Here is an 18,827-nt window from a genome sequence, read left to right as displayed (position 1 = left end):
CCCCCCCCCTTCCCACAAATGACGGAGGAGGAAAAAAAAAATCCACACAAAGTTGAAATAGGTTAAGGATTGAAATGCAGGCAGAGAAAGAAGCTGAGCAGATTTGATCTAGCCCAAAACTGATGGCAAATGCACCAAAAAACCAGACACAGCTGCTGCAGGATTGTTACGTAACACATACATACATATATATATATATATATGTGTGTGTGTGTGTGTGTGTGTAAAATTAAATACAAAAAGCTACCTTGGATCAAGTTAAGAGCGTGACAAGGGGCAGAAAGTGGCCAAAATCAGGGAAGTTGCTCGATTTCATGGATGGTTTCCAAGGCTGCCCACACCAGAGCACTCCACTCCCATTCAGCCTGGGATTAAGCACATATTAAGCACGCACTTAAAGCCTGAGTGGGGTTTAAGCTGGTGCTTAAGAGCTCGAGTAAACGGAGCTGCGCCGCTGAGCCGAGCTCCAGCCCCTGCTCCTGCCTCTGGATCTGCGAACAGGAGCAGCTTCCAGGCTTGGGGCCAAAAACGGGGAGATGGGAAAAAGGGAAACCTGATAGAAGTGCTAATTAGGGGATAAATGGGGTCTGGACGTTGTTTTGGTCAGTGTCACAGCCTTAATGGCATTTCCATGATATCTTTTTTTGTACTTAATTCCCTTTATGAGAAAAAAAAAAAAAAATAGAAAAAAAAGACAGAATATTATTAAAAAAAATTCTATTCTTTGCCCGTGAATCGGGAACAGTTCGTAGCTCATCAAGTCTGGCAAGGAAATATGTTCTTATTCAGGGTTTTATTTGATTCCTTTTATTTAATTTTTTTTTTTTGCATTTTTATTTTGTTTTTTAAAAAGTGTATTACGTACCCGATAAACTGGAACAGCTCTGAAAGAAGAAAGAACTGGTCCACTGGTTAAATATTTATATTATTTTCTTTTTTTTTCTTCTTTTTTTTCTCTTTTTTTTTCTTTTTTTTTTTTGTTAAAATAAGGGGGAAAAAAAAGAGGTTTGTACAGATTCCATAGACCAGAAAACCCTCTGAAGTAGTAAAGGACCTGCTGGGGCAAACGTCTCGAAGCTTTGTGGTTTAAAAAGTTGTGACAGAGGGAAGGCTCCGTCGGGGTCGCTCTGGATTTGGTATCGGATTTATTGGCAGTTGAGGCCTTTGCTCTGCCAGGGATGCTCGTCCCAAAAAATCTGCTCTGGAAAAAGCTGCTGCGCATGCATAACAAGCTGATTTTGCAAGCATTCACCGTTCAGCATCAATGTTTTTATCTCCCAAAACCACCCAAAAACGGGGCCCGTCTGCGCCAGAAGGGCTGAGCTGGGGGTGCCCCGCTTGAATAAATAACGAAAGGTGAGAACGAGAGCCGGAGTCACCGAGAGCCCCAGCGGAGGAGCAGAGCCCGGAGCCCTCCCGCAGCCCTGGGGCTCAGCGGGGCCAAAGCAGCCAGGAGCGAGCCTGGGGTGGGGTGGGTGGGATGAGGGGATGGGATGAGGGAATGGGATGGGATGAGGGAATGGGATGGGGTGGGATGGGATGAGGGAATGGGGTGGGGTGGGATGAGGGGATGGGATGAGGGAATGAGGTGGGATGGGATGAGGGGATGGGATGAGGGAATGGGATGGGGTCAGATAGGATGAGGGAATGGGGTGGGATGGGATGGGATGAGGGAATGGAGTGGGATGGGACGGGGTGGTGTGGGATGGGATGGGATGGGATGGGATGGGATGGGATGGGATGAGGGGATGGGATGGGATGAGGGGATGGGATGGGATGGAATGGGATGGGATGAGGGAATGGGATGAGGGAATGGGGTAGGATGGGATGAGGGAATGGGGTGGGATGGGATGAGGGGATGGGAGGGGATGGGATGGGATGAGGGAATGGGATGAGGCAATGGGGTAGGATGGGATGAGGGAATGGGGTGGGATGGGATGGGATGAGGGGATGGGATGGGATGAGGGGATGGGATGAGGGAATGGGGTAGGATGGGATGAGGGGATGGGAGGGGATGGGATGGGACGGGATGGGATGGGAGGGGATGGGAGGGGATGGGATGGGATGGGATGGGATGGGATGGCGTGGCGTGGCGTGGCGTGGCACGGGATGGGATGAGGGGAAGGGATGAGGAGAGCCTATCCACAACTCAACATGCCGGAGGGAGAGAAGGGGTTTCAAGGCTGGGTTTCCTCCCCTGGGACACCGGGCGGGGTTTGCAGAGGCTCCCCCGGCCCAGGGAGGGCTCAGGCACGGGCAGGGCTTTGCCGGGCACCGCGGGAGGATTAAAGCAAAGCAGGAGGCTCGTCCAGCGAGAGACCCTTCCTGGCACGGGCTCTACATTCCATACATTCCTACCTTCTCGCAGGTAAATCTTTGAAGAAGAACTTTTTTTTTTTTTTTTAGGTTTTTTTTAAGGTTTTTTTTGTCCCTTTTTTCTTTTTTTTTTTAGAAAAGTGCTTTGCTGGGTTCTGCAGGAGGGAGGGCTGCTCGCGGTTCGTTTTCCTCTTTTCGAGGGACAACTTCTCTCCCTGCCAACAACGAACCTCCCCTGCTCAAGGAAGTGCTACTTTCAGTCACAAGGTCAGGGTAAACACGTTTTTCAAATGTAAAGCAGTTTCAACTGTTTAAAGCACAACCATAGGGATGCGAGGGAAAAAAAAAAAACAACCAAAAAACCAACCAAGCACTTTGCAAGAATTAAATAAAGCATGTAATAAATACGAATCATAAACTTCTGTACACAGGAGCAAGGGTTTGGGGTTTTTTTTCTCTTTTTTTTTTTTTTTAATTGTTTAATCAATATAAAAAAAAAAGGTTTTTTTCTCTGTTTTGCTTTTGTTTTCAGTGCATCTTCTTCCTCTTTAAAATGCTTAACCCTTTCCTTTCTGCGTCTCTCAGGCCCAGGATTACGCACACCTAAATGGCAAAAAAGACAAGGTCTAACAAACCCCCTTTCCAAAAAACTCTAAAAAAATATTCACAGCCTCAAACAGTTTTGTACATTTCAAGCAACAAAAGGTATAGAAAAAGGCACAAGTAACTGCATACATGTGGAGATAATACCAGACTGGGACAAAGAAAACCAGGAATTTTCCATGGGTTTGGTCATCCACTAGAGTGCTTCTTATGATTATACTAAAGGAAATAGTGTTGAAAATGTCTGTTGATTTTACAGAGGAAGCCTAAAGGTGGAACAGCTGGCGGAGGCTTAAGTACTTCCCGTGTTTTCATCCACCTTTTTGTGAGTTTGACCTAAATCGGAGTGCTCTGGGTGTGGGCTGCTCGCGCCGGGCTCTCCGGAGAGGTTCCTGGGGCGCAGGGAGCAGGGCTGGGCCTGGGGGTGGCCGGGGGAGGGTTCCAGCGAGGGGGCGGCTGAGATGAAAGTGCAGGGTGGTTCCGGAGGGGTGCTCGAGCTGCCCGATTGCTGCTTGCCCGTGGGTGTGGAGGGGTCGTCCCCGCTGGCTGAGGGCTCCGGAGAGGGCTCCTGGGGGATGCTGGGGCTGGCTGGGGACACCGAGGGCCCCGTCTGCTCCGCCGGGCTGGGCTCGGCCTCGGCCACGGGCTTGTGCTCCTCCTGCTCCTGCTGGAGCTCACTAGTCCTCATCTTCTCCTCTGAGAAGCCACCACCCGCCGGCTCCGGGGACAGGGTGTACTTGGAGACCTTCGCAACGGGGGACACGGACGCCGATGACGGCTCTGGAGGGGTTTGGGGCTCCTCGTCCCTCCTGGGAGCCCGGCTGGGCTGGGCGAGGCCGCTGGCTGCAGAGGCGAAGTGTCCCGCTTGGAGGGACAGCACGGGGCCGGGCACCAGGCTGGCGTGGGTGCTGGGCCTGGCCTGCACCATCTGGATGCCCCCGATGGGGATCATGGGGTACGGGGTCCTGGCGAGCTGCTGCGAGTGCAGCGGGAGGTGGCTGAAGACATTCTCCTCCCCTCGGCCGGGAGCGTGGAGGTCGTGAGGGGCCTGCAGGGGCCGGGGGCACGCGGGCTGCGGGGTGCCGGGGGAGCAGGGCGGGCTGCGGGGTTCCATCTTCTGTGCCGGGGGGGAAAAGAAAGAGCTGGGTCAGTGCAGCACACGAGCGATGGCCTCAGCAGCAGCAATGCTCACTGCAAGGACTGGGGTTAGCGTTTTATTCGGATTTGAGGGAGGTCAATCAACCGAGGGAGATGTGGAGCCCCAAACCGTTAAGGTGAGAGCAGCACAAACCACAGCGTTTCCCTTCTGGGTACAAATATGCCCCCGGTGTGTTGGGGAACAGATCCAGGGATTTGGCTTAGGCCTGGATTATTATAAAAGCAGAGAATTGTTTAGTTGGAAGGGACCTTTAAAGGTCATCTCGTCCAACCCCCTGCCATGGCAAGGGACATCTTTAACTATCCCAGGTTGCTCCGAGCCCCAATGTCCAACCTGGCCTTGGGTACTTCCAGGGATCCAGGGGCAGCCACAGCTTCTCTGGGCACCCTGTGCCAGGGCTTCACCACCCTCAGAGTAAAAAACATCCTCCTTAAATCCAATCTGAATCTCCCCTCTTTTAGTTTAAAACCATCACCCCTCGTCCTGCTCTCAGAGCTGCCTCGGAAATACTGGCAGAGGATGCCAGTGTTTGCTGCCAGCCGAGCTGCTTCGGATCCCTGTCAGTGCAGGGGGTTCCCGAGAGCCCAGAATGAGGTTATTAATTAATTAATTTCTTTGTCTGGTTTGACTGTGCTTTCCTAAAGCAGGATCGCATCCTCGCAGCTGCTGAGTGCAGGGATGCTTCCAGTGAGAGGCGGCACCAACTCCGGCACGCCCAGCAGTGGGTCCCCACCACCACCCTCACGGGGTGCTCTGTGCAAATCAACGGTTCTGACCCTACATTTTACCTTTTCCTCTTTCTCTCTCGGTGCTTCCCATAGTTTCCTAACGTACATCATGGAGAGATATGTGGCTAAACAGAAACGGATTAATTAGTGATGAGGTTACGACTAAATCCCTGCACAGGACTCCCAAGAAGAGGAAGCAACAGAAACTGAAATCAACTTTCCATTAAGATGGGGTTGGAGATAAAATGTGAGGATCCACGTGTGAGGAGGGCACATTTCTTTGTAGGATTATGGGGAATAACTCCCTGATCCTGTGAGCTGGATCTCTGAAGAGGCGGCAGAGGAAAGAGGCAAAAGAGAACAGGAAGGAGAAAAAGGAAGAGCCACCAAAGGTACGGACAGCAGGGACAAGGTCAAACACTGTCACTTATCCACAGGAAGTCTTGGCTAAATCACTTTAGGGATGCTGGGAAACCCCAAACAAATATTTCAGTGGTGCAACAATCACCACAAGGAGAGACTGCCCTAAGCAAGGGCCTGTGGGAGGAGAGATGGTCGTGGTGAGACTTGGCAGAGCCTGACACTGAAACTGAGCTAAGATCGTCTTCAAGCCCTGTTTGGGATCTGACAAATCCTCCTCTGGTCTTTCTGTCTCTTGTGGCCTTAGCAGGAATGTTAATTTTGCAATGAAAGCCCAGCTGTCCATCATGCTGGTAAACGGGAAGTTTTCCATTCAGGTTTTTGCTGTTGCTTTGGAGGCACATGGAAAATCAACAGTGGTGGCTCTGGGTGCAGAAAAGGAGAAGGAAAACAAAGCCAAAAGGTAAAAGTGAACAAAGGTGGGAATGGCAGACAAGCAGGGCTTCAATCATTGTCTCCTACTGTGGATTTGGGAACTGATGGGGATTTGCTCCAAGCAGAGGCAACAGAAAGTTATCCTGGCAGAAGAGTTGAAGGACGGGGGTTCCAGAGCCCTGAGATTCACCACAAGAAATGAATTGACAGGAGAGGGAAACAGCATTAAAGGAAGCCAAAGTTTGGGCCTAAAATAAAGGAAAGTCTCTGAGAAGGTGAGACAAAGGCTCAGAGTGGAAAGGAGGAGGAAGGAGGACAGAAGATTGTCATGGGCATGGGAGAAAGGTCTGCAGAAGTCCTGGCTCAGCATCTAGGGTGGCAGGGGCTCTCTAAAGGCCTCTCTCTCCCCAGGGCAGTCCCTGAGGGCTGGAGTCTCTCCCCACAGCGAGTGGATCTCACGTTCATCAGCACAACTGACAGCAGAGCCCGGCATTCCCGCAGGAAGGGGGAATCTTCCACCAAAGCCCGCATCCCTCTGCCTGCAGCACAGGGACGGGTGAGTTCCCTTCACCCACAGGATTTGATTTGTCCAGCAGAGAGATTAAATAATGTTCTGGGCCCAGTGGGAACCCCCTCGCTGTGCTGAAGAGAGAAGCCAGATGAAATGAGAGATGTCCAAACAAACATTTCTCAGCAGCTCCCCCAGCAGAGCTGGCTGTGGGTGGACACAGGGCTCAGCCAGGGCTGCCCCAGAGCTGCCTCAGGTCACTGACCAGTGGAAAATGGTCACAGCTCCACCCCAGCCGGGGAAACCTCAGGGATGGGAATGACATTCCCAGGAACAAAAAGGCTCTGAGTGACAATTAATCATTAAGAGGTTGTCCTTGCTGATTGTCCCGGCAGGCCTGGCTGGCTCAGGGGTGGGAATAACCCCTTAGAGAAGGGATAACTTTATTTCTCTCCAGCTGAGAAGGGCAGGACCCAAATGGGTGCAAAACCCACTGCTGTCCCTTGTCCCTGCTCTCTGGGTCACCTGTGACAGTGGTCACAGAGTCCCTGTGCACTTCTGCATCACAGCCTTCACCAAAAACCCGACCAGAGAACACCCTGTGGGGAGCAGAGGGCAGCAGGGCTCTGGACTTACCAGCTTGGACTCGTAGAGCTGTAAGTTTTTGCCAAAGAACCTGTGAGGTAGAGGCATCGAAGAGAACATCCCGGGCTGGGCTTGATATGAGCTTGGAACTTTGTCCTCCGCTGATTTGCTGGTGCCAGGCACGTCCTCTTTCCCAGGGGATGGATACCTGGACAGCTCCAAGCAGCCTGGAGACAAGACTTTCTTCAGGGAGAAGTACCTCAGGGATGCCATCTCTCTGCTGGGCGACGAGTGCCTGCCAGGGGACACTTCTCCGTCTGGGGGGAGGGCTGTCCTCGGGGACAGCTCCCTCCGGGGGGACAGGTGCCTGCTGGGCGACAGCTCGAGCCTTGGGGATACACACCTCAGGGGAGACGCCTCCCTCCTGGGAGAGAGGCGCTGGCAGGGGGACAGCCCCCTCCCTGGGGACAGGCACCTCAGGGAGGACAGCTCTGCCGTGGGGGAGAAGCGTTTGGGGGAGGTTTCGTTTTTGGTCAGTAAGTGCTTCCTCGCTATCATTGGTCTGCTGCTGCCACCCCCTCTGCCACCATCCTGGCTCGGGGACCACCTTTTCCTCGGGGAGGTGTCTTTGGAGGTCGACAGGTCCATGGCCAAGGACATCGGTGGCCTTGTGACAGACTCTCTCTCAGCAGGAGCCAAGTGCTCGGTGGAGGTCAAAGCTGGTCTGTGGAGGCTCAAGAAGCTGTGGCACACAGCAACGTCGCTGCTGTCTGCTGACCACTTGCTTTCCAGCCCTGAGGAGGAGGAGGAGGAGGCCTGCTGGCCTTCCCCTGCTTTTGGGGTGCTGGAAGCAGCTTCTCGAGCTGTGGATGGTGCCGTGTCAGTGCCTTCCTCTTGGGAAGATGGGGAGCCCCCTGAGGAGTGCAGCAGGAGGGTGCCGTGTTTGCCTTCGGGCAGCTTCAGGGCTGGCTCGTCTTGGCTCTCCTCTTCCTCCTCGTCTTCCTCGTCCTCATTGTCGTCATCGTCGTCGGATTCCTCGAGGTCTGAAAACTGGTGTTCCTCGATGGGCTCAGATCCCTCCCGCCCCTCAGAGTCCTGGAAAAGGTCTTCACTGGTTCCTGGAGGCAAACACGAAACAGAGAGTGTAAAACACATGTTCAGGAGCTATTTTTGTGCTAAATCTGCCCCTAAAACACACAGTAAGGGGTTATTTTTGTGCTAAATCTGCCCCTAAAACACCTGCAAGAGGCTATTTTTGTGCTAAATCTGCTCACAAGCTCTAAGGGCACCGGAGGAGACAGGACCCAGCTGTTTCCTAGGTCTCATCATCTCCTGCTTTGAAGCTGCAGCCTTGCCCTCCCTGCCAGCTGCCCTGCTGATGATCCCAGTAGATCCCAGCGAATCCCACTCCACCCCAGTTCCAGCTCTGTCAGCACCCACAGTCCTCAGGCCCTGCTGGGCACCTGCCACACTTGATTTGCTCTAAAATGCAAAAAAAAACCCCCACTTTAATAGATGAGAACAGCAGCACCCCCGTCCTTCAGTGGGGTTTGAGGATTATTCATGGCAGTGGCGACTCCAGAATATCCACAGCTGCCAAAATATGGCCAGCTCCACCTGTTGGGCCTTTTCCTGCCTGGGTTTCATGGCAGATAAATATCAGCAAGGCTTTTTAGGCTTTTGCTAAAAATCAAACAACGGGGTGGAAGGAACCTCAGTGGATTTTCCCATGGTAGGATAAATTCCAGCTGTGGTTCGGAGGCTTCTGTGGGGCAGAGGATTTGGGGCTTTGTCAATCAGAGCTTGGGGGCAGTGAGGAGGATTAAAAAAGCAAATTTTACACGATTTTAAATACTTCTGCAGGTTAAACCACATCTCTCTGCTGCTTGAAGGGCCAGCAGGAGCTTTCTGGGCTGGGTACCGAGCTTTCAACGCTCAGAGAAAAATCTGCTTTTCCCCTGGCAGATGTGCTGGCAGCAGGACAGGTCCGTCGGGAACAGCCACTGGATGTCACTGCAGCCCAACAGAACTGCCCTGCCAGGCCCGCGGGTCCCCCTGCTCCGGAGGGGCTGGAAATGCTCAGCTGTGCCCGTGCCAGGCGCCGGGAGATGCAGCGGAGCTGCTGGGACACGCTCGGATCCCGGCGTGGCCCGGGTGCTGCTGTGACACCTGTGTGTGACAAATTGCATCGCTCCAGCCCGGGACACGGCTCCTCCTGCGCCCAGCCTGGAACAGGTCCCCGTTCAGAGGTGCCACTGCCAGCAGCGCCAGCTGGAGGGGGCATTAAAGGGAGCCGAGCTGGGCGGCACCTGCCCGCAGCAGCCAGGGTGGCTCCAGAGGGGACACGGCCGCACAGCACGGAGTCCCTGTGAGGGACTAAAAGGACTAACTCGGTTTATTTTGAATGCCAGGGCCTTACAAGGAACTGCTCACGAAGCGATTGGCATTCCCAGTCACATGGATTTTCCCATGGCTGATTATCCACCCAAGAGCCCGCCTGAAACCGGGAACGGAAAGGAGCATCTCATCTATCCCTCCAATATCCACTCGAAACATCCCTGCAGCAGTCCCTGAGGGCAGAGCTGTCCCAGCAGCTCTCCACGGGGAGGGATTCTGGCTCACACTGTGAAATCCTCCGCCGTGACGGGGGATGCTGGGCCCGGGCTCTTTGCAAACTCCCAGAGGAGCTGAGCTCAGAACAAATATTATTCCAAACTCCCAGCTGTAGGCTGAGCCGTGCACATTTCCTGCTTGGAAGAGGAATGCGTTTCACTGGCCGAGCTGTGAGCCAGCCCCTGACTCTGGTTTTGGGGTTGGGGACAGACAGGAGCTGTGCCTTGTCCTGGTGCTCTCCTTTCTTTGCCCCGGCTGAGACAGAGCTGGGTCAGGGTCAGGAGCAAAGGGAAAGTGAAGCCAGCCCCAAACTGGGGGAGCTGTTTGCGTTTGCCACCACAAATTCCAGCAAGGGAAACATCTCAGCGAGTCCTGGGACAGCCCCAGGGATCCGCTTTGGCCTCCTGACACCATCCCTGAGCCCAGGCTTCCAAAATTCATCCTGCTGGGCTCGTGGGGAGAGAAAGGGCAGGGCAGGGAGGGAGGAATGGAGGAAGGAAGGAGAGAGGGAATTAGTGGGAATGTGTCCTGCTGACAGCTTTGTCTGAGGTTGCATTTCACTGCGTGTGTGTTATTTATCCTCCCCAAATGGTGCCATCCCACCGAGCCCAGCCCAGGCAGGAGTGAGGAATTCTACTCCAATCTCCTTTTATAGTAACACCCTTTGCTTTCTGCTGCCCCTTAAATAGAAATACAAACAATCAAGTGAAATACAACTCCGGTTTAAAATAATCCAGGGAGTTTTAGGAACGGCTGCTCCCTCCCCGCCTGCCCCCAGAGGAAAGCACGGCAACCTTCCTGTGCTGCTTTGTGTCACGTGGAAATTGGAGCCTTTGTTGTTATTATTATTATTATTATTATTATTATTATTATTATTATTTAATTAAAACAGTCCTTTTAGTTCTGGTTCTGAGCCTCTCTGCAAGGAAGAGAAAGGACACAGGGGAGGGCGCTTTGCAGCCCCTCACCCTGAGAACGGGGGCTGTGGTCACAGCTGGATCTTGGATTTCTCATGCACCTTTCTGTCATTCCTGGGTTATTTTCTCATCCATCCAAACAGCCCTGACCACTAGAGGACAAAATCCCATTTTCTGCCCGTCTCCCTGGCTGCTGTATTCAGTATTTACTCGATGTTTGTGAGCAATGGGCCTCTCTGCTCGCGGAGCAGAATATTCCCATTTCCAGCCGAAGTCCAGTGTTGGCTTTGACCAGGTGGGAGAGAAGCTGGGAGGAACAAAAGGAAACCTCCTGTGATCCCAGCCCTCCCGAGGGCACCTTTGTGCACCCCCTGAACACCCACACAGGGGCTCGGCAGCAACGGGAGCAGGAAATGGGCTCCAAATCCCAAATTTACACGAATTGCTTGCACAAAGTCCAGACACACTCCAGGGGCAGCTCTGCAGCCAACCAACACCAGGAGGGGAGACCCTCCCCAGAGCCTCCAAGCACCCCCTGCAGCCTCAGGCAGGGAGGGGTCAGTGACTGAGTGATGGCCAAGGCAAAGCCCCCCAGCTGATGGGGCCGTGGTTTGGGCTGAGGGCTCTCCCAGCTGCCCTGGGCATGCCAGGGGGACCTTCCTTAGAATTCCTCTTTCCATGAGGCCATCACCTGACAGAACTCCTTTTCCCAAGCTTTCACCCATCCCGACTTCCACAACAACGCTGGGTGCATTAACCCTGAGTGATCCAGGGATGAGTGGCCGGGGAAGTCAGGAATGGGAGCAGTGCCCTGAGCTGCTGAAGGGAGCCCCTGTGTCCTCAGAAGGATGCAGCTCCAAGGAGCGGAGCGTAAATAGGATGCTGGATTTGCAGGTTTCCAGCAGTGACACACACCGGGATGAATTGGTTCTGTGATGGAAGGGTGTAAAGTAACAGTCGTTCTTTCAGAAGTGTGAAATGAACCCTTGGGATTCACCTTCCTGCTCCCCCTTCCTGGCTTTGATCATGGAATGGTTTGGGTGGGAAAGGACCTTAAATCCCATCCCATCACACCCCTGCCCAGCCAGGGACATCTCCCACTGTGCCAGGCTGCTCCCAGCCCCAATGTCCAGCCTGGCCTTGGGCACTGCCAGGGATCCAGGGGCAGCCCCAGCTGCTCTGGCAATTCCATGCCAGCCCCTGCCCACCCTGCCAGGGAACAATTCCTGCCCAAGATCCCACCCAGCCCTGCCCTCTGGCACTGGGAAGCCATTCCCTGGCTCCTGGCCCTGAATCCCTTGGCCCCAGTCCCTCTGCAGCTCTCCTGGAGCCCCTTTAGGCCCTGCAAGGGGCTCGGAGCTCTCCCTGGAGCCTTCTCCTCTCCAGCTGAGCACCCCCAGCTCTCCCAGCCTGGCTCCAGAGGGGCTCCAGCCCTGGAGCAGCTCCGTGGCTTTAGGGATCTGCTGAAGCAACACCAAAAGGGGATGTGAGAGCAGGGACAGATCTCAGTTAATCAATTATTTTATGTGAGTCCCTGGGATGAAAGGGTTCTCCAGCGATATTCCAGGGCAGGAGCCTCCCCGTCCTACTGTTCACACCACACCAACACTTCTCCCTCGGGATGACCACTGCAAGATCCCTGGCTGGGTTTTGGCTGTCCCCTCCTGCGGGAAGGGCAGAGCAAAGCCCCGCCTGCGTCTGCCTGGTGCAGGAACAGCCCCCCGGCCTGCAGGGCCACCAAAGGGCCGCCCCACGCTCACATTCAGCACTTGCAGTGATAAAGTATCCCCCCAGACCCCAATCCAGGCTGCCAGGACTGGTTTTTTCGCCTTCACCCTCCAGCCTGTGGTTGCAGCACCAGGGTGGGGCTGCACAGCCTCGAGCAGGGAATCCTCGGGGCTGGGATCGCCCTTGGGGTGGGATCCTTGGGGTGGGATCCTCGGGGGTCTCATTTTGCTGCTTTGGAGACTCCCTCCAGAGCCACGAAAGGCCTGGGCTCCTCCAGAGCATGGCAGAGACACGCTGAGATACCAACAAGGAGCTTCTCATGCAGCACATTCCCTGTTTATTGGGATGCACACGCAGAGAACTGAGCAGGACCAGCTCTGCCCATCCCTGCACCACCAAAAACTTCAGGCAGGCACAGAACCAGAGCCCTTAAAGCCAGAAAACTCCTCTGGGACCACCAACCCCCAGCAAGGGGACCCAGGCTCACACTTCCCCCACGGATGCAGCTCCCAGCACGGCCCCACGCACACAGAAACCCCGGGAAGGAGCCTGGGGGGACAAAACTGCTCCCATCTGTGGCAGGATGTTCTGCAGAGCAGGGCTGGGCCCTGGCTGGATGCTGCCCCTCCCTCAGCACCCACAGCAGCTTTAGAAAGGGGAAGGTTTTACCTTCTTCGGCTTCCAGTTCCACCAGTGAAGATACCAACACGCCCAGCTCCTGACATTTTTTGCTGTGGGCCTTTGACTTCATGTGTTTAGTCAGATTCCCTGAAAAGAAGCAGAAAATGTATTTTACTCAAATATGGCTCCTTTTTCCCCCTTTTTTTTCACCTTTTTTTTTTTTGTTGGTTTTCTTTTTTAGATTTTTTTTTAATATTTTCTTCTTTTTTTCCTTTTTTTTTTCCCTTTTGGAAGCTCAGCAGTCACAAGCCGAAACTCTCTCTGAACCAGACTAAGGTCCCTGACTGGCCCCAAGCCCCTGCCCACTGCAAATACCCTGTGACACAAGGCCAGGTCCCCCCTTCCCTCCCTCTGCTGCTGCCCTGGGGTGCAGCAGGAGGTGCTGGGGGACCTTTCAGGTGTTCTGCAGCCTGCAAAAACTGCTGGGGCACAGTTTTGGGGCTGGGGGAACAAAAGGCCTGGGTTTTTTCAGCTGTGAGGGTGCAGCAAAGGAAAAATGGCAGGAAAGCAGGGATGGGAAAGACATCCCAGTGTGGCATCACCTCCAACCTCATCCCAACACAGCCCTGCCTGTCTGGAGGTGAGGGGATCCTCAGCACCACAGGGCAGAGCGGTTCCACCCTGGAAATGTTCCAAAAACGAGCGGATGTGGCACCTGGGGACACGGGGCAGGGAGGGAGTGGTGGGGCTGGAGGATCTTGGAGGGCTTTAATAGGTTTAATGGTTTTTATCATTCCATGGTAAAATGAGGGTTTGAGCTGCCAGCAAGAGGGAAAACCTCCCCACATTCCCGTTTTCCCCCACAAGGATGGCTCAGGTGTTCTGGAAATGTTCCAAAAACGAGTGGATGTGGCATTTGGGGACACGGGGGAGGGAGGGAATGGCTGGACTGGATTATCTCGGGTGGCTTTTCCAATTTTAATGATTTTATGAGGGGGCAGCAAAGGAAAAATGGCAGGAAAGCAGGGATGGGAAAGACATCCCAGTGTGGCATCACCTCCAACCTGATCCCAACACAGCCCTGCCTGTCTGGAGGTGAGGGGATCCTCAGCACCGCAGGGCAGAGCAGTTCCACCCTGGAAATATTCCAAAAACGAGCGGATGTGGCACCTGGGGACACAGGGCAGGGAGGGAGTGGTTGGGCTGGAGGATCTTGGAGGGCTTTAATAGGTTTAATGGTTTTTATCATTCCATGGTAAAATGAGGGTTTGAGCTGCCAGCAAGAGGGAAAACCTCCCCACATTCCCGTTTTCCCCCACAAGGATGGCTCAGGTGTTCTGGAAATGTTCCAAAAACGAGTGGATGTGGCATTTGGGGACACGGGGCAGGAGTGGCCTTGGCAGTGCTGGGGAGTGGTTGGGCTGAAGGATTTTGGAGGGCTTTTACAAGTTTAATGGTTTTATCATTCCATGAGAAAATGAGGGTTTGAGCTGCCAGCAAGAGGGGAAAACCTCCCCACATTCCCGTTTTCCCCCACAAGGATGGCTCAGGTGATCTGGAATGCACCAAAGGACCAGGCCAAAGCTCTCGGCTCCTTGAGCAGGAGGAGCCTTGGACACCCTCTGGAATTCAGAAATCTCTGGGAAGGGCAGCCCCCGTGGGGGAGGGAATGCCACGGGGGGTCACTGGGGGCTGCTCTGGGACAGGGAGGTGGGCAACTCCTGGGCATCACAGAGCACCCCTCTAATTCAACCTCCCACATTACAGGCAGGTTAATTAGACACTAATTAACCTGACTTTTAGCCCAGGGAATGCTGAACAAAGGGGAGCGTTTGCTGGAGAGGGAGAAGCAGGCGGAGGTGGGGAACAGACAGGAAATGAAGGGAGGAGAATTCAAGCAGAAATGTCCCATTTTCCCTGCTCTTCCTAAAATCCCAGACTGGGACTGCGATGGACCTTAAAGCCCATCCAGTCCCATGGGCTGGGCCACCTTCCACTATTCCAAGTTGTTCCAAGCCTCATCCAGCCTGGCTCTGGACACTTCCAGGGATTTATGGGCTGAGGGGATGATGAGAAGAAACCTGGGCCCTGCTGAAGGAATGTTTGCATTTCCCAGCGCTGGCTGAGCGTTGCCTGTTCCCTGCTGTGCCCTCAGCCTTGCTGCCACTGACACCTGAGGGCACTGAGGGGAACCAGGCTTGGCTTTCTCACCAAACAATTTAAAAAAAAAAATAGGAAAAAACGGAATTCTCCCACTTTATTACAACCTCCAGCTGAGGATGGAGGTCCTGCCATCCAAAGTGCCCAGTCCCTGAGCTGGTGGGAGCACAGAGAGCCTCTCTGAGCCTCTCCTGCTGCTGCTCTGGATATTTGGGATAAAAAAGCCACTGTTTGCTGGAGCAGAGCATTACCCGTGGTGCCCTCACCTCTCAGAGAGTGCCACAACCACCCAGCTGCCACCTGGATTCCTCCTTAGCCCATGAATTACTGATTTCAGCCCATTTCATACAAAATGGAGCAGCTCCAGCAGGGAAGACCACGGGAGACAAAGGCTGACTCTATATCCCCATGTAGCTGGCACCCAAGCTGGACGTGGATCCAGGGGATGTTTAATACTTTAAATGCAGCAAAACAGCTCCAAGTAAGAGAGATTTATTATTTTTAAGCCTCGTGTTTAACTCCCCTTAGCCCCATAGTCAGGACGCTCAGGTGTGAGGATGAGGCCGGCCTGGCTCAGCTCCCTGCTCCAAATCAGAGTCCTCTTTCTCCACCCCAAACCAGGAGTTTTGCTGTGGCCCCAAACCCACCCTGTGAGCCAGGAGTGTGTTCTCATGGCCACCTCTGCTCCCAGTGAATCACCATTGCCTGAAAATGAAAAAAAAAAGCACCCAACCAGTCCAAACTGCGGCCTCATGGAGCTGGAATTTGGTTTTGGAAGTGAAAAGCAGCACAAACACAAACTGAGTCAGCGTGCTGAAATCCACCCTGTGCTGCCGCCCGCCCAGCAGGGCACCTCACAGCCCGCCTGGCAGAAATGCCCCATCCCCGCTCAGCCAGCACAGCAAAATCCCTGCCTGGAGTCACCCCAAGGCCAACAAACACAAAACCAGCCCAGGGCAGTGCCTGCTGTGAGCAGGGGCTGATGTGGGGATTCAGCTGAGCGGGAGGGGACAGCCCCCGGAGCTCTGGTGTGGCCCCAGCCCCGAAAGCAGCCCAGAAATCCTCGGTGCCACAAGCACCCGGCTCTGGAAACACCAGGAGGCAACAGCAGGAATTCCTGAGGAGAGGGGGTCTGGTGCCATGCTTGGGACTCCTCACTGGCACTCCGAGGCCACTGTGGCCACCTCAGGTGGCCAAAGGTCCAGTGGCTCCTGTCCCTGTGGAGCTGCAGGACCTGGGCAGAGCTCCCAGAGCCCTCCCTGCACCTCAGCAGCCGCTGGGGTTGAGAAGCTGTGCCAGGAGCCACCAGTGTCAGCTCCTGCTCTCCTTTCTGTCCCAGTGTGTGGCTGCTGCCTTCCCTCCCTCCCCAGCCCAGGCACTGCCAGCCCCCAGCGCCAACAAATTCACCCCAAACACCAAAGCACCGACTCATTCCAAGCTTTACTTTCCTTCCTCTTCAACTTCTTTTTCCTCTGCTCTGTCCCTTCCTTCACCCCCCCCCCCCCCCCCCCAGGTAAAGCCAAGATCCTCCTGCAAAGCTCGGGGTGCAAATCCTGCACACACTCCTGGAGAAATCCCAATGGAACTGGGGTGCTGCATCCCTTCAGGGAAGGGAGACTCAGCAGGCCAGATCCTCATCTGCCCCCTCTGCATCCTTTGAAGGAAATGAAGAGCTGGATGCTGCTTCCCACCAGCTGAGAAGCTGAGTGATCATCCTGGGAGCAATCTGGAGGACAAGGATATTTGTCTTATCAGGGTTCTTCCTCCAGTTTGTGGTTTTTTTCGACCCCTTAATTAATGCTGGCAGGATGAAAGCTGCTCGAGTCCTTCGGCAGATTTCCAGTAAAATCAGCACCACTCTGCCTAAGTGAAAGCTGGACCTGGATCCTACAAGGGAAGGCTCACAGCTACTTGTTGCCTCACAAAGTTCTGGCTCCCGAGTTAAAAAAAGGCCAAAAAACAGAAAAAAAAAAGTAAGAAAACCACACAGCATTGCTTCCTTGGAAACCATGGAAAAAACATCTCCGAGGGAGCAAGAGAGAGCAGCAGGGAGGCTGGGTTTAAATAGCAGAGGAATTGCACTGAACCCTGAGCAGGTGAGTGCTCCTCACTGGGGATTGTTTACCAAAAACCTCCCAGATTTGAAATAAACCAGCTATATTTAAAAAAACCTCAGGAATTCTTGGGAGCTGCGAGCCCCCAGGAGGAGCAGAGGCAGAGTGAGCACGGCTCCCATTACGCCTGCCCAGAACTATGTGCTACAGCTGCTTGAGCTCTGCCGATGCTGTGAGGTCTTACTGGGGACTTAGAGCAGCTTAAATGCCTGTGTTGTTTGGAGAAAGCCGAGACTCGAGCCTTCCAAAAGCACCTAAAGCAGCTTAATGGGGGCTAGAAGTGATTTCCCAGCTAAATTTTATGAGGGAAATGAATTTTTTTTTTTCGGAAGAGCCGTTATCATCCTCGCAAGGTGACGGAGTTAGAGCAGAGCGCAGGGAGCCGAAGAATTGAGACTCCTGGGAAAGAGATCCTGTCTGTGCTGGGGGGGCACCATCCTTTCTGTTTCTGCCCTTAAACCTGATCAATTCAGCAGCAGCCAAAAAATAAACTCAAAAAAACCACCAAATGACCGAGTGCAGGAGCTCAGCGTGGAGGCAACACCGCGACACGAACGGTCGCAGCTTCCCAGGATTAGCAATTGTCACGTTCTGCTTTGAAAATCATTCGCCAGGAGAGCAACAGCTTTTCTGGAAGGAGGAGAATCCCACGGAGCCGGGCTGGGAGAGCTGGGGGTGCTCAGCTGGAGAGGAGAAGGCTCCAGGGAAAGCTCCGAGCCCCTTGCAGGGCCTAAAGGGGCTCCAGGAGAGCTGCAGAGGGACTGGGAACAAGGGATTCAGGGCCAGGAGCCAGGGAATGGCTTCCCAGTGCCAGAGGGCAGGGCTGGGTGGGATCTTGGGCAGGAATTGTTCCCTGGCAGGGTGGGCAGGGGTTGGCATGGAATTGCCAGAGCAGCTGGGGCTGCCCCTGGATCCCTGGCAGTGCCCGAGGCCAGGCTGGACATTGGGGCTGGGAGCAGCCTGGCACAGTCAGAAGTGTCCCTGGAGTGGCACTGGGTGACTTTTAGGGTCCCTCCCACCCCAAACTGTTCCAGGTTTCTGTGATTTGCTGGGAGATGCACTCACACACGGAGAACCAGCCATAAATGATACTCTGTGTCCCAGATAAATCCTTGAAACAGGTTTTACGTGGGATTTAAATACTTCACAGGCCTTGATTTAGGTCTTGGTGGGGAGATAACATCCCCAGGTGAGACTTTAAGAGGAGGAAAGCTTTAATTTACAGAACTCATTGGGCAAAGGAGTTCAATTTTTTAAAAAATCAATTCTTATCTTTTATCCTTATTGACACAGATATTAAAGGAGTGAATTTGCACATCCTGCCTGTGTCCACACAGGCTATAAAATATCAGCCACCTCCTGGATCAGATCTATCCCTCGCACCAGCCAAAGGCTGATTTTCCAGAAAATTGTCCTGGATTTGCAGCTTTCCCAATCCTAACCCTGAGCAGATTTCCCACGGAGGCTGAGACTTCAGTGGCTGCACTGGCTAAAGCAAACACCCGTGAGTATTTCACTGCAAGTCACCAGTCCTTTGCTTCCAGCCCTGATTCCTGGATTTTTTCCCTTTCCCTGGAGAGTTCCAGAGCCCTTTTTCTCCGTGTTTCATCTCCTGGCTGGACCACTGGGACATTTTCTGCTCCTGGCCACACACCCCATAGAATGTCCAGGCAGCAAATCCCTGAGGAGAACTCTGTCCCCATCCCTTGGGACATTTGTGACATTCCCAGGAGCACAGGGACCACACCCAGCGGCTCCCCAGGGATGCTCAGCCCCTTCTCCTCCTCCAGGCCGCCGAGGAAGGGCCCCCAGCCCTCCGGATATTTTGGGAATGTGTCCATCCCTGTGCCCTGCAGGGAATTCTGCTGGGGTTTTCCACCAGCTGGACCCGCTCTGCGCCTTCCAGGGGAGGCTGAGGCTGCTGGAGCTGCAATAACAACAAACTGTGCAGCCCTTTAAGGGCTGGGGGGGACGCATTTA

At 53.9% G+C, this 18,827-nt stretch overlaps 1 protein-coding gene across 1 annotated transcript in view; it reads right to left on the bottom strand.

Annotated features, from left to right (window-relative positions):
- Positions 1–2,092: 2,092 nt before the first annotated feature.
- HIVEP3 (HIVEP zinc finger 3) overlaps positions 2,093–18,827 on the bottom strand; it is a 64,898-nt gene continuing 48,163 nt past the window's right edge. Inside the window, exons 4-6 of the mRNA XM_068994392.1 lie at positions 12,622–12,720; positions 6,746–7,812; positions 2,093–4,036 (exon numbers count right to left, since the gene is read on the bottom strand). Of these exons, the coding sequence (XP_068850493.1) occupies positions 3,212–4,036; positions 6,746–7,812; positions 12,622–12,720 (1,991 nt within the window). The 3' untranslated portion in view covers positions 2,093–3,211. The remainder of the gene's footprint in view (positions 4,037–6,745; positions 7,813–12,621; positions 12,721–18,827) is intronic.

Source organism: Aphelocoma coerulescens, chromosome 23 (assembly GCF_041296385.1).
Source record: "Aphelocoma coerulescens isolate FSJ_1873_10779 chromosome 23, UR_Acoe_1.0, whole genome shotgun sequence".
NCBI lineage: Eukaryota > Metazoa > Chordata > Aves > Passeriformes > Corvidae > Aphelocoma > Aphelocoma coerulescens.
Note: the sequence above shows the minus strand (reverse complement) of the source record. Positions and strands in the feature narration are given on the sequence as shown.